This window comes from Anoplopoma fimbria, chromosome 7, assembly GCF_027596085.1.
Source record: "Anoplopoma fimbria isolate UVic2021 breed Golden Eagle Sablefish chromosome 7, Afim_UVic_2022, whole genome shotgun sequence".
NCBI classification, from domain to species: Eukaryota; Metazoa; Chordata; class Actinopteri; order Perciformes; family Anoplopomatidae; genus Anoplopoma; species Anoplopoma fimbria.
Genome location: NC_072455.1, coordinates 9,878,041 through 9,904,606, shown reverse-complemented (window position 1 = coordinate 9,904,606; position 26,566 = coordinate 9,878,041). Strand labels below are relative to the sequence as shown.

General features: G+C 40.5%; 1 protein-coding gene across 1 annotated transcript in view; it reads right to left on the bottom strand.

Moving 5' to 3' along the window:
- afap1 (actin filament associated protein 1) overlaps nucleotides 1–26,566 on the bottom strand; it is a 54,579-nt gene that overhangs the window by 13,975 nt on the left and 14,038 nt on the right. The window contains exons 2-9 of the mRNA XM_054601048.1: nucleotides 25,666–25,794; nucleotides 24,501–24,583; nucleotides 8,468–8,576; nucleotides 8,057–8,268; nucleotides 7,739–7,918; nucleotides 3,594–3,680; nucleotides 2,648–2,723; nucleotides 139–291 (exon numbers count right to left, since the gene is read on the bottom strand). Coding sequence (XP_054457023.1) covers nucleotides 139–291; nucleotides 2,648–2,723; nucleotides 3,594–3,680; nucleotides 7,739–7,918; nucleotides 8,057–8,268; nucleotides 8,468–8,576; nucleotides 24,501–24,583; nucleotides 25,666–25,794 — 1,029 coding nt within the window. The remainder of the gene's footprint in view (nucleotides 1–138; nucleotides 292–2,647; nucleotides 2,724–3,593; nucleotides 3,681–7,738; nucleotides 7,919–8,056; nucleotides 8,269–8,467; nucleotides 8,577–24,500; nucleotides 24,584–25,665; nucleotides 25,795–26,566) is intronic.

The window sequence follows — 26,566 nt, the reverse complement described above, 5'->3', positions numbered from 1 at the left end:
AGGACACCCAAAACAGTCTTCAATGGGGTTCAGCTCTGACTTTAGTCTTTGGGACCATGTAGAAACTCTTTGACCTTTAGACTTGGTAAGATGACACATGACAACTTCGGGGGTAATGACTTCATTTCTATTTCTTACCACATGAGGGGACTTCTTCCTCTGCTGACGAGGTCTGCTCATCTGTGGAGGGCTTCTTCTTACCCAGGCCGATGATTTTAGTGATCTTCTTCCCCGCTCCCTTCCCCACGGTCCCAGTCTTTTGTTCAGACTTTGAGTTCTTCTTTCCTTTTGCTGAGAGAGAGAGAGAGAGAGAGAGAGAGAGAGATACACAATATAATTCACGACTTTAAATGAAGGGGACATTAGTAAAACACTACTTTTACTAAGAGAGATGTAATGTGCTCATCTATGTTGATTCGATTTGTGTGGATGCTTTTGCAACACTGTTAGAAAGAGAACAGAAGAGAAGGGGCTACTCCGAGGCTCTCCTATAAACAAACAGGATTGAGAATAGGTTGCATTTGGTTTAATCAGACCCTTGTGGCTTCTAAAGTTCTTTCTTGGTGAATTAGATTCAGTTAGCAATCCCGGCGTCCCCAGTGGGCTGATTTTAACTGCCGTAGTTTCTTTCCAAAAAGAGGAAGAAAGAGAGAGTGATGACACATGCATTCTGCTGGAAGGAGGGCTTTAGTGGATTTAACCAGGTTTAAAGAGGATGTGTCTGATTCCCTATGTCTGTGTCTTTCTCTGTCTGTCTAAATTAGGTAATAGCTTCTTCTTAATTCACTTGTGTGTGCATATGAGATAATCAAAGTTAGAAAAAGACAGACATTAGAACAGAAAGAACATGATCAAAAGACGCGATTGCAAACATAACAGGCCTTTTAACTCTTCTAAACTGCCAGATATTGAGGAGACAGTGGAGGAGAACTGCGGATGAATATACAAAGTGTTCCCCTCCAGTGATGTCATAACACCAAGACAGGATTCTAGTCACACATGTAAACAAAGAAGTATACTCCATTAAATGTCTCACACTAATGAATAGTAGTCCAATCCATTGGCGGACACTATTTGTATTCAGTTCTTTTTTAATACAAAAATCCATAAACTTCTCTTTCAGCATTTTTCTCTCCCTGGTATGATGCTTTTACTGCCATGGCGACTGCCTTAATCAAAAAGGGGTTTTCTCCAAATATAGAAAGTATACAAACACACTTCAGAAACAACGTCGTCCTGAGGTGGAAAGCAGACACACAGATGTGAAAGTGATTCAAACTTTTTTTAAAAGGGAGGAATTATTTTTTATTATTTTTCCCTTTAGGAGACGAGGAGAAGGAAAACTCTGATCAGGTAAATTTTACTCCAGTAAATCAGCTTCTTTTGTTACCAGCCATGGAAAGAATGTGGCTTATTAAGGTTAAAAGAGGGGTTTCCCTCAATGAGGGATTGAGTGAAGCAAGACTAAGAAGTTAGGTTTTATTTCACTGATGAATATGTTTGGTTTATTGAATGACAATAAAAGTAAGCAGAGGTGTCGAACTTAACACCTTCAGTGATTTCAAAATAGGCTTACATAGGAAAAGTTGTATCAGACCTAGCCGAAGTGTCCTTATCCAGATTTACATCACGTTACAGCTCTTAAATTGTGTAATCAGTGTCACTGTAGGTATAAAAGGTGTGAAGATTAAACAGTACGTATCAGAAAACCTAAGCAAGGCCCCTGACTAGTCCCTGCTGAAGGCAATAACTGAAGCCATAAGCCTTTGTATTTGGAAGGACATGCACCTGTAAAGCATGTCTCTAATAAATTGTGAAACGCATTCCGTTGATGGTGAGGTCCTTGTTAGTGAAGATACAATTGAAAGCTCTGGAGATTGCTGATAAGAAGACTATATGATACAGTTGAAAGCTCTGGAAATCGCTGGTTAAGACTGTATGATACAGTTGAAATGTCTGGAAATTGCTGATTAAGAACATACTATACAGTTAAAAGCTCTGGAAATCGCTGATGAAGACTGAATAAGCCAGTTGAAAGCTCTGGAGATTGCCGATGAAGCCCATATGATACCGTTGAGAGCTCTGGAGATCGCTGATGAAGACTGTATGATGCAGTTGAAAGCTCGGGAAATTTCACCTCTGCTATAAAACAATGCAGAAAACAATATCTTTTCATGCCATTACCTTAAGTGTCAATAAAACATTGCGGTAAGTATACTGACACTTTCCTGACGCAGTAGGGACGCATGGTACCTCATCTATCGTTGCTATTGTTGCTGATTCTAACTACCCATTTCTTCTTCTTCTTTTGATCTTAATTAACCAGAAATCATAACTTCCTCTGCACCAGAGGGGGGGGGTTTCCCAGGACACTCCTTTCAGACATTTTATGTTCACCACAAAAACTAAAACGCACTCATGAACTGGATGTAAATGACTCATGTCTGTTTGCAACAGATGTTTTTTCCTTTTCCGAAGTGAGGGTCCAAGGATCAGATGTCGTATGCTGTACAGATTGTGAAGCCCTCTGTGGCAAATTTGTGATTTGTGACATGATACAAATAAAATTGAAATCAATTGAAAATGTTATGTTTTTTCCCCAGGAAATGTTACAGATTGTGTAGTTATTGCTGCTTTGGCCTCTCACCTTGGTCCTTGCAGTCGCTTTGTCCGTTCTCATGAGTCACTTCACCATCGGAGCTCGGTCTGTCACACGAGGCCTTCTGGCAGTTAGGGAGACCACACAGAGGATAAAGAATGGAGACATCCAAGAAGGTACAAGTTAACAAAACTATCCTTTTTTTTTATACAGAAAAAAGACAGGTTGACATAAGACAATAACACACACAGCTGTCTCATGACATTGTACATTGTAAAAATCCTTAAAAGCATCTAAAGCTATAGATAAATAATCAGGCTGGGCTGGTATTTGCTGTGTCTAGTTGGGAGCAGTCTTTCATTAAGCAACCTCATTTTCATCACTAAACACACATGTGTATATATACAGTCACACAGATGTGCTGAGTACAGTATGTCTCCAGTGTTATGTTACCTGCCTTACCCAATGAACAACAATAACGCAATGCTTTCCCTTCAGCTCAGCTCAAGAAAAGAGGCCCTTATGGGATGGAGGTATATTTGCAAATGTGTTTGTTTGTCCATCACAACAACATCCAATTAAGTCATCGTTGACATATGAGGAAGACGAGACAAGGAGATTCACAATGAACTATCCTTTAATGTACAGAATCATGCCGTAGCTTTTTTATAAAAATCTGAATCCAGCATCAAGTCCTATCATCAAATCTTAATTATTTCTAATCCGTCATTGATTCTATTTTGGTTTCGCTTTCAATAGTTGTGAGTTAAGTTTTACCTTGAGCTCAACTGAATAATACTTTCATATGAACATGTGATCCAACGTCTTACAAAAGAGTGTCACTTGTAGTGACAAACCCTATCAGTAAGTCCGCTCAGTTATCTCAGGAGTTGGTGGGACATAATCAGAGCTAAAAGGAGAGTGAACATTGGACTTAAATTGATCAGGTGGACACAACACGACAGCATGGTGGAAAGATATGAGGTGTGTTTACCTTTTCCAGTTCGGGTTTGTGAACTGGTGATCCAGATCCAGCTCTATCCAAGTCTACACCCCCATTAACACACACCTCTCTCATCACCTGGAAAACACAAGATTATACAGCGTTAGCTAATGAGGCTACAGTTTACATTAGATAAAGTGAGGGATTTCAATCTGTGCACTCCCGTGTCTAACTGGGCTGGTGGAATGTGAGGTCCTTACCCATGTGATGAGAATACATGGGTGGATCCCCTATTTAAAAATCCTTAAGTATTTCCTCACACCATTGGCACATAATTAAGCAAGCTTATTGCTTCAGCCTGGAAAGCATGCCTGGAGTAATGCAGGCCACATGTACGGTAAACTCCCTCCTCTGTCATATCCAATCATGCTACTGAATGGCAGCCAAGGGATCATAAGGCAATACAGACCATGCAGTGGAGGAACTGCAGGAGGTAGAGAGCGTGCATGCATGTGGGGTAGGAGTTGTTGGAGGGGTAGGGCAGTCTGCTACACACATTAAACACCACACACTTTTAGAATATCCATGGAATCCTTATGCTATAAGGTTCAGTAGTAGTGTATGAGATGTATGAGGGCTCTCAGCAGGGCGCCAGTGTGCATTACCGGGACCTCATTGGTCTTCAGATCTGGCAACCCAGCATCAGATCTGCCAATCCTAGGGGTGTTTGTAGATGAGCGTTATAAAGCGGGAAATGAGATTTCAGTCAAACCACCACGTGTGCAAGTCGGTTAATGCACTCACTGACACACACACACACACACACACACACACACACACACACACACACACACACACACACACACACACACACACAACCTCATCATTTTCACAAGCATTCTGAACTGTCTCTGGCCGTGTACAGCTCTTCAGCTCAATGGTTTTGGCTTGGAGCGAGCATAATTGGGTTTCGCGGGGGAAATGACAGACTGTGGCTCCATGGGTTTGGCTCTGAAAGCAGCTCAGAGGCCGGAGAGTGGGACGGACTGCAACATCATGTCTATCTTCCACTGGAGAGCTACGTTGCCAGACTGGGGTGCTACGTAGGTCTGATGATGTGCTACAAATCAATCTTGAATACATAATGGGTTTGAGTGCAGTAGGTTTGGGTGCTCCATAAAAACTGTTAGATAACAATTCCATAAAAACATCAAACACAATGTGCGTAAAGGACCATTGTATAGATTTCATGGTATCTAGTGGTGAGGCTGCAGATTGCAATCAACTGAATACACACCCCTCCCTTTCCAAGTGTGTCTTGGAACAACAGAGGCCTTCAGGTTACGTAAAAAGTCAAATGATCTCGTTAGAGCCAGTGTTTGGTTCTAGGCTACTGTAGAAACATGGCGGACTACTTGAAGAGGACTCACTCACTATGTAGTTATGAAGGGCTCATTCTAAGGTAACGAAAACACAATACTTAGTTTGAGGTGAAATACACTAATGAAAACATAGTTATGAATACAACTATTAGATTTATACGAATGGATCCCCTTAAATCCTGCACACTGGACGTTTAAATTAATGTAATTTTATCTTTTTTGTTCCTTTATCTATGAATTTTCACATCTATGAATATGTGATTTGCATTGCAGAAGGCTGAAGGAGTGCAGAATATCAGCCATATTTATTGTTATCATGCTCAAAGTTAAATTAAACTAAAAGGGAAATGGACAGTGCTTTTAGTTATTGCCTTTCTTTTGGGTGAATGGGCATACTTTGTTATTTTTATTATTATTATCCCGTTTTGGGGCATCAGTGCCTTTATCAGATAGCCAACAGTAGGGATGAAAGAAAATGGGTTAAGCCTGAGACGGAGGAAAGACATGTGACACAGATTCCAACACAGAGCAGGGCAATGTGGGTTCATGGTTGGCACCCTAACTACACAGGGTGCCCCATCCCTGGATATCCCTTTACTGAAGACGCTTTGCAATTGAGCAAGCACTACCAACATACTGTGCACCAGTACAAGTCTATGGCTCCTACAGTGCACAGTGACATACCTGGCTCACAAGGGTACATCTTTTAGGATCTTTCATCTCCTCTTTTAGAAATTGTAATTTAAAATAATGTATTTTTCTGTTGGAGGGATCAATATGTGGAACTTCTGAGCCACAGAATTTAAAAGTTCAAGTTTAAAGATCATCAGTGGGATCAGTTTAAGCTGAAATCAGAGATGTAGTCATGTACGATCCGGTGCTTGTCATTGAGTTTTTGGGTCATTCTAATGAATTGTTTTTGTGAGTTGTGCTGTGCTGTATGTATTTCATTATTGAGCTTTTGTATATCTTCTAATGCCCATAAAGGGACTGGCATTGGAAGTGCAATTAGGCTTTAAATGCTGTGGTAAGTGGAATTGGTTAATGCAATATACTTGTCCCTATAACAATAATCAACAGTTGGCCATGCATGCCAGTTTGCAATTGGACAACAATATGCACTCTGGTTAGTCAATGGAGCGTTTGAAAGAAAACTTGAGCAGATAAGCTATGAATACACAAACAGTGAACATACAACTTACTTTCCCCAAAAGTGCAGAAAAAGGAAAAGAAAAGAGAAGTTAGGAGGAGAGATATTGCATCAGTCAGAATCAAAGAGAATAAAGTCAAACTGTAGCAGAGGGCAACATGGAGATGAGGTAGAAGAGGGCAGAAAAATACATAAAAGTTTCCTAAAAAAGGATTGGGAAGGACACAATATGGAAATTGGTATCCCATAAACACCTCAGCAGCAGACAACGTCTGGGAGAATCATTTTTGTACTTAGCGACTTTGGAAACCCTCAGCTGTAGCTTTCCTTTCCCTTTACTCTCTTCCTTTCATTACCATCTTTCTCCTTCTTTTTCCTCACTTTGCTTCCTCTCCCGTCCATTTATTCTTTACCAGCTCTTCCTCTCCGTCCCTCATCTCAAAGCGCTAAAAGCTATTTCAGGTGGCTTCCCTTTTGTCAAGAGGACAGAGTGTTGACTGGTTGATTCAACAAGGGTGGTCAATGTCGTAAGACGCCAGAGCCTAACTGATGCCGGGAGGGTGTGTTTGTTTTGCAGACTTTTTGAGCAGCCAGCGGAAAAGGTCAGAGAGGGAAAGAGGAGATGGAGTGAGAGAGGCAGATAAGAATGTGTGATAGACAGAGAGAGAGTGATCAGAGGTGGCCTAAAAACCAAACATCTACACATCAGAGTGAGACCAGCAGAACCACCTGTTCAGAACAAACCACCTAATCAGACAATATCAGGAAAAGGTCCATCCTGAAGAATGAAAGTCAAGCTACACCCTGTACTCTTTAATGCTAGCAGAAAAATGGAAGTTACAGAGCATCTCATTTTACCTCCCTGAAAACAATATCCTAGATGAAACTTTAAGGCTGAAACTTCACCCCAGTCTGAACTCTGCTAAAATGATCCATGGTGAGTAGCACTGACACTGTTGTACCACAGCTCTAACTATGTTTGACAGCTCTCTATTTTATGCAATGAGCCGCAAGAGGCTCTGTCTTAAGTTATTCAACAGTTCACAGAGTTTTAGGCCTCTTCACTTTCAACAATAATATATTTTGGAAACATTCTTTAAAAAATATGCTTTAGTAAAGAATTACACAATTATTAATTAAGTTTTTTAGTGACCAGATGTTTCAGTTTGACTGGTAAAAGGGACTTTTGAGTAAACGTAAATTAACTTTAATGCAGTCAAAGTTGTCTATTCTTCTAGTGTTCTACAAAAGCACCAAACAAGCGTCCTTGTTCTTTGCACTTATGTATCGTTTCCAACAGCATAAATGGCCTCCATAAATATGAGAGCAGAGGATGTAATTTTTCCCAGTGTACATTTTAGTGTTTTGGCTGACTCAGATATTCAGCCATATTTAGGGGGAGAGAGGGTGATCAAGGAGTTTATTTGGTTTATTTATCAGACTTAGCAAATGCATCAGGATACATGTAGGCACAGCCGGCTTGGCTCCGCAGCAGGAGTGATCAGCTTTCTCGGTCAATACAGCACTGGGGTTATTTCTTCAGTGGACTACATTACCATCAGCACTCGACATCCACAAACAAGGTGGCTAATTTTCCTTTTACTACAAACTGGTAGGAGAAGTGTTATAACATGTAACAGTGGTTTTGAGGTTCATTGTGTTACCTTGAGCCACTCCTCGGCCTGTTCTTTGCTATGCACAGCCAGCACCAGGGCGTCCGCCCCCTGGTGGACAATCTTCAGTTCGTGCTTCTTCTTCTTGCCATCTTTGGGGATGTGAGTGATGCTGCACCCTGTTAGGGTCAGCTCCATCTGGGGGGTGTGGTCTTTGGAGGACTTGTAACACTGGAGGGAGAAAAAAGGGACAAGGTTAAACTGGATGTAATGTCTTTTATGTAGCGTATATGTAACGTCCATAGATCTTTTGTGGGAACCCTGCAAAGTGTGCCTTGCTCTGCTAACATGTACATAAGTGTCCCTCACCAGCAGTTTGTTATCTTTGATGACACAGAGGAGTTTGGTCCACTGGCCGAAGCGCTTCTTGCGCAGCAGGAATGCACAGATACGAGCGTCCTTCACCAGGTCCATGGATGCCTCTGCAGATGGCCACTGGTGATGCATCTTCTGGCCCTTCCCATCCTCCTCTTCCTCGTCGTACGACTCATAGGAGCTGCTCATGGCGTCTGAGTCATAGTCTGAGAGATCGGTGAAGAAGGCTATTGTTTTTCACATACTCCCTTTTATTTTCTATCATAAAAGTAAGTAAGTAAACATAAAACCAGAAAAAGCTATAAATTCACTGTTTATTTTCAGCAGCTTGCCCATTAACTATGTCTGTATGTATGGCTGTGAGTAAGTGCGTTATATCTGTGATGTGCATTGTAAATCACTCACTGGCAGTGATGTATTCAGGAGCCTTTCCAGGACTTAAAGGAACTGCTTCCTCATAGTAGCCTTCTGGTAGAGAGGAGCTGGGCAGAGGAGGAGGGCCATTGTTTTGAGGCTGCAGAGAGAAGAGAAGCTTCTATTGATTAGTGACAAGTTAAAGTACGAAGCACATCAAGAGAAAAAGAAACTTCAACTCCTTAAAGTGATTGAATAATTACTTCCACAAAACAAGAAATGTCACCCCTTTTACAGTATTCACAGCTAAAACATGGAGTGTATTCAAGCTCACTTGCATTTATTTTTTAATCATATTTGAATATCCTTTATTCTGGTCATTGTAAAAACCTCAGACTATATGTTACTTTGTCACGGTCATTAAAGTAAATAGTAATCAAATAAGCAGAAACATCCACCAAACATCCACTAGATTAGTCCTCCATCTTCCACTGATGATGTTAACATGTTCTGGATGCAGATTTTGGGACTGAGGCAGTTTCCCTGACAAAACCTAAGCTACTCTAAATGACCAGCTAATGTGTGGTGTGCTTTAACATCTTAGTTTAGCGTTGTAGTAGGTAACTTCAGTTTTTTTGGGATTCATTGTACGTATATAGGAAGACTAGAAAGAATACTATCATCAACAAAGTGAGTGGCCTGACATGATCCATCTTGGCCAGCACTGTGAGAGGTTTTTCTTGAGTCCGAATGAATGAGAGATGATCTTGAACCTACTTTATACACAAATTTGACTAACTGTAGCTAGCTAGCACCAAATGCTCCTAGCTTAAGCTTTTTTTCGACCAGACCACTCATTTTTTCCCTCTGGTGTTTGTATGTTCATGAAGTGCATACATAAAAGTGGGAAAAAAGCAGGAATTTTTGATGATATGTCTTAGCCTTAAACTGTATAAAATAAGGACGTAGTCTCCGTGACATGATCAATAGAGCCGCTGTGAAGCTCAAATTGGGTGGCCCTTGCTTACTTGTCAGTGACGACACAGCCTAACTCTTGGCTAAACCAAAAATGGGCAACGAGGTGGAGTGTTGGTGAAACAGGGCCAGGTGACGCAACAGATCTGCCACCCGCACAGCTTTCATGAACAGGGAAATTAGCCATGAAACCACAAGCACATTTTGCATCAGGCTGTAAACATGTTTTTATTTTTGCAGTAGAGTTGTGCATCTTGACATGGATGTCTTTTCGAGATTGACACGCTTTTTTTTGTCCAGCCTCAAGTGGCCCTTCGAAGAACTGCAGTTTTTGGAACTTGGCTTCATTACTCAGCATTGATGGCTGCCACTTGGTCTTGGCTTCAATTGTTTGCACCCACTCCCATCTTCCAATGAATTTTGTATGCCGTGGTGTTACCTTGAAATTTTGATTTATCATAAGTCAATTATAATGCCTGGATTTGTATATAGAGTTGGCAAGCATTTTACACAGCAGATATTTTGACTTGTCATAATAGGAATTGTTAATGTTATCACAGATAACATTAACAATGGCTCTGTTTTTTCCCCAAATCTATTTATTTTTTCCTTTATCTTTGTTGAGTTGTTTGCTAGTAGTGTTGTTCCTTTATGTGAATAGGTTTGTCAGTTTGTCCTTATCTATAAAAATATAAAAACAATAACAAAACATTGTTCCCAAGAAAGACATGACAGTGAGTCAGCATGAACAATACCAGGACCCTGAAACTGAGGTAGCTAAATTAAATCCAGCCATCATTCATTGTATTATTTACACCCTTATAGAAAAGGACAACATGAAGTGTTTGTCATTGATTTTGTCCTTGGGTTTTTCTCTAGATAGACAATGTGAGATTCTGATGTCAAATGGTCTTTCATACAGACAACTGGAAATATGTTTTTTTGAATCATGTAAAAACATAACATAAACAGAACATAAAATGATGCTTTTAAATCACAGCTTACAGGAGCCCAGTAGAGTAGCATTGGCCACCAAAAGCAATGTTTCTTAAGGAGCCTCAATCTAAAAATACAAGCCAGCACCAGACAACATAAAAAAGCATAAAATAGTTTAAAGACCTTACAGTAACGTGGCAACATTAAGTCTTTCTGAAAGGATTTTGAACAAGCTCTGATGGCATCAAACCTTTTTTCCTCTCATAGGAAACCCCTTTTTTATTATATTTACTGGTGGCATAACTTATTTTTCAGCTTCCAGGCCAGTTTTTAAAGGTGAGAAACTCCATAACAGTTATGAAACTCTATGTTCTATGGGTCATTGGTTATAGCTAACCCAATGAGGCGTCAGTGCTGCAGTGATGTCAGTATCCATTGCAGTAACAACGTGGAACATTTATAAAAGAGTTTGGCCGACTTGCAGCCTCAATGGCTGACTTCTGAGTGTAGAAAGTGTGCGTCATGTAGGAAAAATTGGTATGAGGAGGACTGATGTCACTGTGAACAGAACTCTCACGAGGCGGTGCAAGATCCAAGATGGCGGCCCCAAGCTGCTAGACTACTGATCCAAACAAAGATCTCTATCATTTTTCCATTCAAAAAACCGACCATAATATCTGGCAACCTGGACCATTTTGAAGAATACATTGAGCAGTCTAACTCCAAATAACAAGAGACTCTGTTCGTTTTTAGCATTCCAGGTGCAACACCATCCACATCTCCAAAACCACCATGCTGTAAGGTCATTCTCATTTAAATCAAAAATAAACCTACTGGACTTCACCAAACTCCAGAACCGCACTCATCAAAGTACTGTATAGGGAATTCTTGGCACTGTGCCATAGCTTGAAAGACAGTCAGTACAAATTAGACAGATTTACTAAGGCATAACAAATCACCACAATATTCTGTCAACACTATCACCACCCAGCTCACCTCTATTGTATCCATCAACGACAAAGCCATGAAAGAAACCATGCTAGACCTAAAGCATGCAGGATGACATACCATCTAGTTTTCACAGGCATTCCCAAACAAAATGCAGACAACCCCGAAAAATAAGTTGAGGAATTAATGTCAAACAGTTCAAATTACAAACAGAGATTGTCAACGACACCACATTCCACTGAGTACGCCATCCGGGACCGAAGAACAACAATAACCGACCACGGCCATTCATCCAACACTACGAACAAAAAATAAAGGTTCAACAACAAAGGCAGGCAGCTCAAAGGAACGGACTACGGACATAATGACCAGTATCCAAGAGAAATCATTCAAATACAAAAACATTCATCATCTGAAAAATGAAGAAAAAAAGCATCCTGTGACGATCTACTGGCGGCTGTTTGTTTCAAACCACAATGGCTGCTCTTTAAGAAGTTAGCGTAGATGCTGTAATATCACAACTGAAGAATATTTCTTCATGAAAGAAGAACAAAGAACGACACTAAAGGCTTTCCCCATGGAAAATATGTTTTTGCTCTTCTCCTGACTGGTTTCTTAGCAGACAGATGGTTCACCTGCCAAGTCTTTTGTGTCTGACCTTTTCCAAACAATTTCCAATGAAAGCTTCTTTAATGGTACTGTGTAAACAAACCAATCTGACGAGAATATTTCTTTACAAGAAACACGCCTCTCAGAATCAGACTATAATTAATTCATGTTCCATCATTCCACTCCAACACACTCTTTTTCTTCATCCATCCATCCTACAGACTTCACACAAGACTGACTGTTTAAATCACAGATACACACACAGACATACACAACCACATAACCGGACATCAAATCAACACAACACATGACAACTAACATTGTTTTCTAATTCCATGACGAGGGGGGGAGGGGAGGGGAAGCGGTTCGGTGAACTTATTTCTTGGCAGTGATATGCTGCCCTGAAAAACTCAAGTGCTGCCAGCGTTTTCCTCCCTACCCCAGCCCTAAAAAGAAGAACATAAATCCACAGGAGAGGAACACAGAGGGAAGTGAAGGCAGAGAAGCGAAAATTCACTGCGTTAACTTCAGCAAAATACATTACGTTACACTTCAGCGAATGTGATCCAATTGCTCTGCTATTTAATGACTCAAAGCTCAGAGGCACTTTGGTGATGAGCATGTGTTTGCATACACCCAAACTTGAATCTAGACATGCATATAAACACAGTCTGACTTTCCTCTTTGCTTTCATTCCCTAAAACAACAGCTAGGCCCTATCACACAAGTGATCTGCAGATCAATAACTCTGCGACAGAATGAGACTAACAGATGTTCACCACAGTCCCAATGCATATAGTCCCTATGCTGACCATAAACACAAACTGCACTAACAACAACACGCAAAGGTCAGTATTTATCTGCGGTCTAGCTCTGATCAGCTATGAATGCCCCACAGATCCGCGTAGAATCTGTTCACTATCTTCAAATGGAAGTTTCCTGTCCAGTACAGATCTGAATAGGGGCTCTGCAGTCAATTGTCACAAACCAGTTTACTGCATCTGCTTCAAATGAGATTAGTTTAGATATAACTTTAATTAACCCCCCCCAAATAATCTGACTCAAGGTTTACTTACTAGTATTTTCTACATCCTTTGCACAGGTTTAGCAATTAAGCTCAACTTAATTGAACTTTGACCCCAAATATGTGGAATTCCCCCATGGATAGTGTGGCTAGAACCATGGAATTCTGTATTTGCATGACAGCCAAAGTTGGGACAATTTACCAGAGAACAACAGCTACAAAGTGATTTTTTTTTTATATCCATGAATTCTATCTCCGATCCTACCGGAACAGAAACAGAAAGAATGAGGATACTTTATTAGAAAATTAATATTGTGATTCTTCACATTGTACGTTTTGTCTCTTGCGCGTATGTTCTGAAACCGTTGTAAGACTATATAAAATATAATAACGGTAAAATACTGACTCTTTTTTAATTTAAAATAAAAAACATAAAAAATGTTTTGGTTACCCATAGCGCCTCCCAGACATTGATATTTCAAACTGAAGACTGTCTTTCAGGATGCTTATGGTATTATCTCATCCTAACAGCATGCAAGTCACTGAGATTTGTCACAAGAATTGTACCAACAGAATTACAGAGACGAACGGACGGACAACCCTGAAAGAACAATGGCTCTGACCCCGGATGTTGCAGAGCCATAAAAAGTGTAAAAAATGCAAGGAAGACTCCAAAAACTCAAATATTATCATATCTTTTTTTTTATTATTTCATACTTCAGGGAAATCCTAATCCACCCAAAGCAAACGAGTTTTTCATGTGCCTTCATGGTCTGCATACTGTTCCTCCCTGACGAGAATACATTTCCAGAGGAAGCACTGATACAACCATAAGAACAGCAGCATGAGCAGGTCATGTGCATGGATGCATATCAGAAATGTCAGAATTCCACAGTCATAATGTGTAATTAGGTAGTGGTAAAGAAGTCCTGAGCTTGGTTTGGACTACTTCGAGTGGGAGGTATGTCTGCTGCTCCTGCCCTGGCCTGAATCTCCCATCCAAACATTTATGCCAAGTATCAATTTTTGCACTGCGTAGGAGGACTCTGGAACTGAATAAATGTTTCTGCAACGGTGCCAATGGGACGCTGAAATGGATAAACTGAGTGGACACAGGAAAGCCACTCCCTTAGGAAGGGCTTGGGAAAGGCAAAACAGCATTTTCAATTCTTCTTGGCAAATTACTCAATGTGAAAGCACATAGGTTTGCCAATCTTAACAGATTTTCTGAATTTCATTTGATGGTGAACAATGCTGTATAAAACGTTTGACTCCTAACTGGTCAGTATTTTATTGGGGAATGACAACTTCACCAAGGGGACTTAATATATAGTACTTTTTTTAAGAAAACATATGTTAAGTTGTTTACATTGATGGTCAAAAAAGCCAGAATACCTCACTGAGGCTGTGCCCGATTTTGTGAGAACTATTTTGGGTGTTAAAAGGTTATAAGCCAATTATAAGTAACTAGCAGTTGGAACACCTCCAAGGCCTGGATGAGGCCTTGATTGAATCATTAGCACAAAAGATAAATAACATTAAGCCAACTATGACTCCAAAGGTGCATTCACATTTAAAATGATTATTGATGTGTACATTAAACCATTTCAATGATTACTTTTCGATTCTGGTTAAATTTTGGGAGAATTAGTCAAATATGGTGTGGTGTTCTGATCCCAACTGCAATGGCAAAGTATTCTCAATTTGCTACAACTCTGATTTGCACCTCTGATTGGCTTAATCTCCATAACAAAAACAGCTAAGGCTTACGGGTATAGCTTATAGAGCTGTTCACCATACCAAACTGGCCAAAAGCTGAAATTAATAAAACTGATCTACATTGGCATTTGCAATGTGCTGCTTGTAAAGAACTAAAGTCTTTAGTTTTGTCAGTATCATATTCATTGAAGCATCCTTGTAAAAAACTATTCCCTCAAAGAAAGGTACATGCAGGACCCTAAAGAACCAAAAAGGCAGATCTGGAGCCGATCTAGGCTTCATTTTGGTAAAGAAATCACATTTCTGACAACCAAAATGGTTTAACTAGATGCACATTCTATAGATTCCTTTAACACCAATTACCTACTTGGAAGGACACATTGCTGTTAATGAAAACTTTGGACTTTGGACTGTTGACCAAACCTTCAGTTTCCCCAAAGCTTTATTTATCCTGAGGAGGGTTTTGCTGAGGCCTACGTTCTTTCCCAGCACCACCCTGCCTCACCATTATACAAATGCACATCTGTGAGCTAACAGTGCAACCACAGTCTTCTACTACTACCACTTGTAAAACTGGAGGTTAAGTACCATGCTCAAGGTCAGCTGGACGGTAGTTATTTGAGCTACCACCACCCATATCTATTCAAGCACATTATCCAAGAGTATGATCCCTAACATAACGAATGTATGTCCAAGTTTTCTTCACTCTGGTTGCATGTAAAAACCTATCTGATGACACCTCTAATTGCAAACAGCATTTGCATGATGTCTGCTATTCATACAACCACATTTAGACATGCCGGGACACTCTTTGTTTATGAATCTCGGTTATCAGTTGGGATATTGTGATAACAAACCACAGCATACATTACAGTGGTTGCAACAGTGGCAGCTGTCCAGCTGTCTACTGAGAGCTTCGTTGTGTGGGAGAGGAACTTAATACGGATGTCATCTGATTTGGCAGCACACACTCTACAGAAGACTTTTTACATACTCCAACTGACAAACTAGCATACATTCAAAAACATTCACACATAGACAGCACTAGCATGAGAACAAATAAGAAAGGCAAACTAGGCTAAGGTAGGCTTACGCACACATACTGTACACAAACACGCAGACTAAATATACTTTAAAAATCCCCTCTCTGCAGGTCTCAAGGCCTCGTCCAAGCTAAAAACCTTCCATCCTCTGGAATACATATCAAAGTGTTCCACTTCTCTGTTTATACATGAACCACCCATGCTAGTGTTACCTCTGGCAAAACAAAAGCTTTCTCACAACTCTCATTAAATACTCCATTCTTCACTTCCCCCTCTATCACTTTTCCTCCTTCCTGTCTCATGCCGGCACGTTAAGTGTGTGCATTTTGCGGGACATCACCAGAGTGCTGTTACTAGACGGATGTGCCAGTTAGCTGGCCGCACTGAAAAAATAACTGGGGAGTGAGATTGGGCTTGGTGTTTCCTGCATTTCTTTCACCTCACAATGAGGTGTAAATATGAGTCAGCAGGAGCTGGTGGTCGATAGCTTTGGAGGTGAGCAGGTCCATATCTGGAATTAAACCTGTCCATTGTCGTAAAAACGAGGGAAGAATCACATTGCTGCACACACACGCACACACACACACACACACACACACACACACACACACACACACACACACACACACACACACACACACACACACATTTAAAGTATTTGGTCAACAGGAAGCATACAATGCCATCCCACAGCAGAACTTAATGGTAATGTGATTGATCACATATTTTGGGACTGGCAAGTATTAGAGACTCTTACAGATCAATTCCAGACACATTGTGATTACCTAAATTATAAAATGTTCCCTTAAATTCGGATATTGATCGAAGAATTGTAAACAAGATGTGTTTCAATACAGATTACTACAGTGAACCCCCCTTGTTACTTTCAAACAAGGCCAATCTAATATACATCTAAGTAACACATTTAATAAAAAAAATTAAAAGAGCACTACACTGATTTAGTATTGCACACAGATTATTATAGAATTCAATGTGTTCTTTTTCTATATTACCCACAATGCAAACGGTGACAGTTTGGATGGAGATTCAGGTGTGTTATGCTATTAGCAGCAACTAAAGCCTGGAGCTTCCAGCCAGCAGCAGAGATGAGGAGGGGCAACAGAGGTCTGTCTCTCTTTTCCCCACACCCACAGATTCTTTTTCAAACTTGTAGTCAAGTATCAGTGAGAGATAACTACAGAAATGTTCTGTAGGTGAAGGTGAAGCCATCATTGTAGAGTGCAGCTTTCTCTGGGGACACAGCACTCGCTCACTGCTCCTAAGGGTGTTTGGATTTGCTTCAGGTTTAGATTGTTTTATTGTTGCCGTCTTGTCTTTGGTTCCTTACATCACCACCTTTGCATGCAGCCGTTCTCTGGACAACAAATATTTCAGAAAGACGTAGAACGATTTGACATTACCAGTTAAAAGTAGTGGTGACAAACAAAAAAAGTCCATTAACTTGGTATATCAACCGCCCCTGGATTTCATCTGGTTCAACAGTAAACCGTATTAGTTCTCGACCCGACTGCAGAAATAGCCCTCAGTGCTTTATGAAGTCATTGGGATCACATCATGTGTCGGGAAAAAAGTCTTGGCATTGTAAAAAGCCTTCAAAAGCACTTGAGTGGGGGGGGAAAGTTGTGAAATAGGTTTTCCATTCGTGGCCCAGTTTCTCAGCTGGGACTTTTTCCAAAGAGTGTTAGTGTAAGGAGGCTGAAACCGTTTTGAACCTCAGGATTAACCGTGCTGTGGGCATGTGTCATTTAGTAAAATCCCATTGATCACCACAGTTAAGACTTAATCAATCTCCAATTTGACACTTTTTTGGTTTCCCCAGTGACAAAGTGCCACGCACTTCAATATGATCTGCTAAACAGCTGAATTTCCTCTCAAGCCCATGACACAATAGTGCTGAAGTCACTGGATGGTTTGCTGTGGTTGACCAAGCTACAAAGTAGGGGAACCCCACTGAGGAATTAAGTAAAACACGAAAGCAGAATGATCAGCTCCAAATGGAGAGCAAAACAGGCCACGCAACAAACTCCCAAAGGCAGATCATTTCTGAAGACATACGAAAGCAGGACTGATTCCACTGACATTGTGTGATTTGGAGCCAACGCTAGCTGTGCGTGCAATCTGTAGCTTGACACAGAACAGTAACGCATCCACTCGCTACAATGTGTTTCACTTTCAGGCTAGAAAACATTTGGTTTGGCAAAATACAGCAGGCCTTCATTTTATCTAAAAAAACAAAGCTGCTGGTCTACAGCCACCAACATGGCAATGAACTGCAGAGGGAAATAAATGCTTTGAGAATTTCTGTGTACAGTACTGTCTACATTTGAACACAGAGTTTGAGCCTAGACACATATTTATCTTTAAAAGGGCTTGGGGCGGAGGGGGTTGTCTGATTCAAAATGAGGAGGGGAGGAAATGAATTCCAAAGGGGACCCAAAGTGCTACGGACAATGCAACCCAGCTGGTGTGTATACAGTATATCCATCACACCAACACACTCCCGTACACTGGTTGACTTGCATAACAAGGGAGGGGTCTGTTTGGGGGAAGACGAGGGAGGAAAGGAGGAAGGGGTCGGGGGGGTGGCACCACTCTCCAAGATCAACACAGATGGAAATCATTTGTTTTTCAACAAAGGGGCTGGTCCACATTCTCCTTTAGCAAAGCCAAGTGGAGCCGCAAACAGCTCAAAGAATGCAACTGATAAAACAATTAGGAAACAATCACAGACATGCAGCTTCTTAAAAGTGAGGATTTGCATCTTTTCTCTGGTATAAATAGAATATTTGGGGGGGATTTTGCTGTTGGTCAGACAAAGCAAGCAATATGCAGATGTCACTTTGGGCAGTTTTCACTATTTCCTGACATAAGCTAACCATCAGCTGTCAGGCATCTATTGTGTTGCACTTTGTTGTTCACACAAGGAGTAAGAGGAGTGTGAAGAGTGAGTGAGGCATCAAAAGAAGAGAGCTTTGTCTCTCGACCTCAGGAAATGTCACATAATCCTGATGCTCCCTCATGCAAGACACCAATGAAAAGTGAATGGTCATTAGCTCACGTATTAAAACATATCAGATTGTCCTACAGAAAAAAGGGGTCCAGTCCAAGAAATCACTCAACAATTTGACAAAGACTAATCATTTCTTGAGTGATGCCTGCAGTTTTTCTGTAGAATGCAGTGATGTAGACCCATTCTCCATCTGGATGTCGATTTGTTTGCCTCAATGCAGCTTAATGGAAACACACATAATTTACAGTTTATGTTTCAGGACGTTAATTCAAATGACTTGACAGCTGGATGGAATCATTCCTGTGGCTGAGGCAGTAGGCTTGTTGATGACAGGACTGTATTTCATGCCAAAGATAAAAGAGCAACATTAGTGTGGCATAAATCCTGGATATGAAAAGAGACAGAAAGAGAAAGAGAGAGATTATTGTAGTCCAAAAAGACTTCAGTGGGGTTTTTGTCACACTTAGTGGTCATTATAATGCAATTAGAGACAGACCTTGTTTTTTGTGGGCTCAAATGCATGTGTGTATGTGTTCAAGGGTGGCACATTGTAACATGGAGCAGGGATCCTCTTGCTTAGATCCCTGAAGTTATTTATGAGGTAAGGGTTGTGGAGAGGATCAAACTGACTTGAAAAAAATCCTGCTTCTGAGTCTGAAAAAAGGCCAGGTCATTTCATTCTTGCACCACAGACACAGACACAAACACACATGATTATTGATTATAATATTGATTATTAAGAGCTTAACAGGTGAAAGTAGCCAGCAGCTGACTGCGAAACAATGAATGAATGAATATCTAAGGTTATAAGAGAGATGCAGTGAGCGATCAGACACAAGTTGAAACAGGGCGGTTTTCAGCCGATCATGCCAGACATGCACGTAAGCGCGCACACTGGCAGTTGCATCACACAAGGATAGCCACACACTCATAATGTCTTAGGTGTGGAATGGCTTCAGCATTAATAAAGCTTGCAATATTTGTGACATCTGCAAGTCTAAAATAACCCTTGAAGAAACAGCCTTAAAAACAAGGTTTTGACTATGAGAAGGTCCTCTAACTTGGTGCAGTTTTGGAGAAAGTGTCTGTTTTTTACTAGTAACCCTATGCTGTGTTTGTCGTCAAGCATTTCAATTTTTCTTTTTGATGTCTTCTATGCATTAGACTTTTGTTTTGCAGTGACATCATAATCACCCTCTTCATACACACACACAAACACACACTCACACAGAGGGGAAGGCCACAGGGCGGTTCAAAGCAGACCAGATGGAGCTCGAGAAAACTGAAGTTGGTCCCTATGGCTGTCTGTTTGATTAGTGGATATCCTGCTGGGTCCCCTGAGCCCTAATGACATTAGTGTGTATGATAGTCAATAACAAGTCTGGCTCTCACAATATCAACCGAAACATAGACTATATAAGCTATAACAGCTGACACAGCTCAAAGTGTTTAATTCGCTGGGATTTGGCTAAAATGACCTCTTAAAAATGTACATGGGGTGGCTGCTTTGCTGACGCAGCAGTAATAAAGTCAAATGTTTTTGATGGGACAGTAGCTGTACACACTGGTAAGTTGCACAGGAGGTTTAAGGGTTGTGTGTGACAAGTAAACACATCATGGTGGTCCCTATAATTTGATGACTTCCTGTTTTGTGTTTAATTCACAAGTAGAACATTGCAAACGTCTATTCTAACTATTATCTTTTATGTTTCGGTAGTTTGCGATTAGTGCAATAACTTGGTCGCTGTCAAACATTTACAACTGCATTGTAAATCCACAAGAGTACCCTAAACTAATTATTCCTTATATAACATTGAGTAATCAAAATGGCTGCCGCAGGATTTGGGGTTGACAGCGCATTGGTGTAGCTTCTAAAGCCACAGGCTCTCAGTGTTGGTTTGGCGCCGTACTGAAGCTTGACGGGTCACAGACAGACTGTGGCCAATGTCGTCTCCTCCTCCACCATACCCATTCCTCCTACTGCACTTACAGAAACTCATGCTTAAATATTACATTCTGCTGATTTACTGCATTTGATGGGTTAAAACCTGACTAAGCAGGGTTTAAGTGTTTTGTTTCTTGAACTCTTTACCCTGTTTACTCCTTTCTCTATTGCAGTCTCCTCCCCTCCTTCTTCTTTTTAACCATTTATCTTTTTGGCCATACCAGCAGGCCGAAATTTATACGGAAAGTGGAGGGAAGAAGCAGCTTAACTGCTCAGCCACCAGCTAAGTCACTGAGTTGGTGAGTAAAATGTTATCATTGGAAATGATAGGATGGATGGATCACAAACACAAGTCAACAAGATTTGAACTTTTCAGCAGCCTTAATATTTATCAACTGATCAGAATATTGAAAATTGTTTGAAATGTTTCGAAATGCACCTATTTTGCTTTCTTGTTGAGAGTCAAGACAGCTCACGTTCATTGTTTGGGAAGGTGTGTTTAGCTAACCGCTAACCGCTAACACTGCTGTACCTCGCTGCAACTCAGCTGCTCTTACACAGGCAGTTTCATTTTGTTTTTTGTCAAGATTGATATGACGTCTGGTTCTACAACGATTTAGAGCAAATGCCTTTATTCATTGCGTTTGTGTTTTAGTTTAAATGAGGTGAGTTTTAGGAAGCAATAATAACAAAATTTGGTACAGAACAACTCTGGACCATTCTGGAAATAGTAACTTTTTCAAATTGTTGATGTTCCAAACTATGGCTGGCCCATATTGCAAATATCATATCTCCTGAGGATTGGGGCTATTGCATCCAAATTTAGTGGACATGTTTCAATATGATGTCTAAGTGATCATGACAAATTTGGTGTCACTTAGCAAATAGGTGGCGCTGTAGCAGCATCATCTAAATATAAATGAAGGAATCTCTGACTTTCTGTTTGTGTGTCCTTCGCATATGTCGAGAACCATTGGTCCGATCAACGTCACACGGCTGGTGTAGCTAAGGACATAAAACACGTTAATTATAAATACATTTTGAATAAACAAACGTACTGCACTGGGCAGGAAATGGGGGCAGGGCATCTCTCTCAACAGAGATTAGAAAGCCATCGTTAGCTACTTCCATAATCAGCTCCGGAAAAAACAATTGCCGCATCTGAAATCTAATGAGAGCTTTATCATCTAGGGTGACAGTTGCTCATGTGCAGTACCGTTCGGGCTGGTGCTAGCAGAGAGTGCTAACAATGTTAGCAATAATATCATATCCATACAGAGATAGAAATTATGGTTGTTAAAAAACAATATATTTTAGTTTATAACACACTGGTATCAGATTGATACTTTGTATTGGGTGATAAGTTCAGGTATCAGACTGGGTATAGGGAAGGGAAATATGGTATCAGAACCCGAAATAACTTTCTCAAATAAGTTTTTAAAAATCCATGATTTGACTGTGCTTGTGTGCTCTGTTTATAAAAGTGTGGCTATGAAGCTCTATGAAGAAGCTTTTGATGCATTTTATTTTTCACTTTTTGGGAAAGTTGTTTTAATTGCAGGATATAAAAATTGCTACAAGGACAAAGACCACAAATGACTGGAACAAAACGTAGAGGGACCTCACTCCTCTACTAATTACTCCTCCTTCTCCCTCCTCACTAGGAGGAGGAGGGAGTAGGAGGAGGCTTAGTATTGCTCCGGACTTCTCCTCTTTCATCTAGTTTTCCAGGAAAGCCTCGGCTGTGATTTCCAGACACACACTGGGGTCACTGGAGCAGGCTGAGGCTGTGGACTGCTTCTAATTACAAATTGCACTGTAAGGCCTCGTGCCTTAGTCCCTGTTCATATGTGTTTTGTTTATATATGTGTGTGTTTGTGTGTGTGTGTGTGTGTGTGTGTGTGTGTGTGTGTGTGTGTGTGTGTGTGTGTGTGTGTGTGTGTGTGTGTGCATGTGTGAGGATGTAGAACAAGGTGTTGTGGCTTATTGTTATGGGGAAAGGGTTTGCGAGCCATCACAGCCACCTGCTTTCCATCAGAGGCAACTGCTCTGACACACGCACACGCACACACCCATACACACACTTATTCCTTAGCTACTATAGCAGATATGTAACAGTCTTCACTGACATGTGATGCTAGGCGCTGTGTGAGACAGGAAAACAGATTAAAGCCATGATTAGCCGTCCTACTGCTTAACAAGGGACTGTTAAATCACCCTCAAACATCACAAAGCTTCCACATCCCACTGTATTACTAAAAATAACAATTATCTCACATTTATGTTACTGGAAAAGCCTGGGATACATTCAAATTCGACCTTTGACCCTAACGGTGGATGCTTCATACATACTACTTATTTTTGGGGTTTGGTATTGGACCTCACTTTTTTGGTGTTGATGGAAACGTGCCTGCAAGCATCAAATGTTAGCATTAGATGCCTGCTTAGTTTTGTACTCTTGTTTGCTCAGACATTTTCTGATTGAATTCATCTGCTTGTGTTTGGACAAGGGATGATCTGATCCGGATCTGATAATCAGTATTGGCGCAGATACTGACCGATTTTAAGCACAACAGCAGATTCAATACAGTTCAATTCAATTTATGTGTATAGCCGTGACTCATAAACCACAAATTTGCCTCAGAGGGCTTCACAATCCATACAACATACAACATCTTCTGTCCCTATTCCCCCCATATGAAAAGAAAAACCTCGACAGATTCTGATTAAGAAATACTTTCATATTTTATGCTCCAATGATTTGCTGCAGTCAGCTTATTTTGATGTATTAGGTTACTGATGCTACTCATCACTTATTGAACGTGCTTGTCAATAAATGTCAAGGCACTGGTACAACCTAAAGTGTTGACAATGATATTGTTAATAAAAATGGCCTAAATATAACAGTAGATTATTACATGTTGAACAAGCTTGATAACAGAGAGGTTCAGAAAATGAAGATTAACCTTCAACTCAACAACTTTTCGAGGCTGAAGTAATCTTTTAGAAGGTTGGTTTCGGCTTTTGAGGACGCAGACGAAAAAAGATGGAGCAACAACCAAGTAATGGTGGTTAGATGATGACTTGCAGAAATGTCATGAGGCTAAATACTGAAGTGTTGAAAGTGATGTGCTGGAGCTACATCATCATGTTGACTTATATGTGAATGACCATGATGAGTAAGCAGATATTTTAAACTTTAGAGAAAGAGAGCACTGGTGCTGGATTTGTACTAAGTGTTGGAAGATACGCTGAGTGTCAGAATTGGTATTGGAAGAGAAAAAAGTCAGATTAATGCATTTCTTTGTTTGGACAAATTTTAACATTTAAGAATCAGCTTCTTTATTAGAAGTACAAACAATCACTCATAGCACTGGCACTAGACTCGAAACATTTCAAACGCTATTTCCCTATAAATGATTGTAAAGATTGCAAAATGAAGGATTTGACAGGATTATTTTCACTCAAGGTCATATATTTTTATCTTTTCTACAGTTTTGACCTACATCTTTACAGTCTTCATTTCACAGTCTTCACCTTCAGGACCATGACCAGAAACACAGCAGCTTGGCTGAGTCAGAAAGAAACAAAGTGACACTGGGTTCCCTGGTATTTGGGATAAACTCCTCTATTCAGTCAGATGTCTAAGCACGTGCATGTGTGTCTTTCTCACAACACAATACAATCGGGTCTGGTTACGTCCTCCGGGTAAATACTTTGTAAGAGGACATTTGAAACCGAGAGTGAAAAGATTACAGTGCTCCCTGTAGGACTAAATGTTGCCAGCTGATTCTTCAGCTTTTGTAAGAGGCACTTTGAGGTCATAGGTCATGGGGTCAGGATGAAAGTCTTACCAGCCAGGGTTGAGGGATCTCAGGGAGCGGCATCTGAGGCGGGGCCAGCAGACCACTTTGGATCTCTGACTTGTATGAAGGCTCTGGGAGGAAGGAGAAAGCATCACACAATGAGAGGAAGTTCTTAACCAAACATGTAGACAGTGGGCAACAGTAGGAGGCACTTTAATATAATGTAATTCAAATATCAGTAGTTCCAACTGAGAAAAATAAAAACCTGGAACTGCTCGCTTCCCCATCGTGAAATGTTTTACTGTTAAAAGAAAAAGTAAAAAATGCACTTCACATCATGCTGCTGATAAGCGTGATGATCTCAAATGAACTGACTAGCTATGTTGTTAAATAGCAATGGGAACTGGCTAACAGATTATTATTTTTTTTAGATGTAATGAAATAGGGGGATAGAAAAATATGATTGGTTTATCACTATGATGATTAAACTGTGTGATAAATCTGTGGTTCATGTGACTCTCATTTTATATCCAAAATGCTACTACACTGCCGATTTAAGGCACTTTTTTGTTGGCTCTAAGCCTGGAATGCAAGTTCACTTTGATATTTTTACAGCTTTTTTTCTCATTGCTTAAGGTGAGTGGCACACACTTGTTACTTGTCACTCGTTTGTCTCACAAGACATAAGATTTCACTGCACTCACAGACAACATGCCTCGCGAGGCTCATTTTCACAGGGCAACAATGCAGGAATCAGGACCCATAGATATCGTAGCATCTTCAGTTCTTCAGTTATGAAACTGTGACTTTTATGACCGCTGTTGCAGTAAAATCAGCTTATCTCGACATCCCTACCCCCAACCCAAATCCCATCCTTCAGCTCCCCCTACACTTTGCCCGTTGCAAGATCCTAAATTGTTATCACATCTTTGGTTCAAATATTTTTTAACAACTACTCTTGAAAGCAACTGTTATCAAAGTTAAGTTTAGTACAAAAAATATAAAGCATCAACTCTACTGCTCTCCTTTTTGACCCTATGGATGATGGACGGATGGATGGATGGATAGACAGATGGATGGTTACAGAAGAAAATAAACGCTTTCTTTGAGAATCATGATCTCAAATCGTGACTCTCATTTCATCAGGACTCTGGCAGCACTTCCAATTCCAGCTATCTCTAAAGTGTTTATGAGGGGTGGCTTGTAATCTCACCTTTATCCGACAGGACTCTGTGGAGGATGTTGGAGAGGTGCATCTTCTTCTCTCGAACGCCAGCGCTCAGATACTCCCTGTCCAACAGGTCCAGGAACAGACGAAGCTCGCACACCAGCTCCTCCATCACTGTAACACACACACACACACACACACACATACATATTTAGGGATGCCATTATCATTTCACACTGACATTTTTCACATCTGTTAAATTGTACACAACAACAATTCATATATCAGGAACTGCAGAAAACTGCAACGTCTTTAAATGCAAATTAGATCATTTATGGAACCCTAGATGTCTGTTTGCTGATCTGCGCTGACAAACCTTTTTCACATTAAGTACATTCATGTTTTTAATCTTCAGCCTTGGAGAGAGTATCAATCTCCTCTCTCCTCAAAGAGTACGGTCTAGACCTGCTATATATAACGTTGTTATTTGGCGCTTTATGAAAAAAAATAATATATATATATTTGACTTCACTTCACTTGAGTTCACAGTTAATTTGGTGAGTTCAAGTTGTAATAAACCAGAATTATAATTAAAATCTCTGTTAAGTAGAAACCAGTATTAAGGCTCCACATTAAGGCTTGGGCAAGTGGAATGCCCCATGCTTTTGTCAGATCGGGCAAGTAATAATGATATGTGATTTTATTAAGAGACGACATTCAGTAAAAATATGTGCTGATGAGAAATCGGCATTAATAATTTGTGGTCTCCGATTCCTGATAATGCTACATTGTGCTCAACAAATCTGTTACAATCTGCAGAAGGAGAGCTAGTCCGGCAGTTACAGCCGACAACGTTGTCCTGACCAAAGGATGCCGGCGGTAGAGTAGCGGCCACCTTCTCGTTCTTCATAGGTCTAAACTGTTAGCGCTGTTGTGGTCGTTTGCA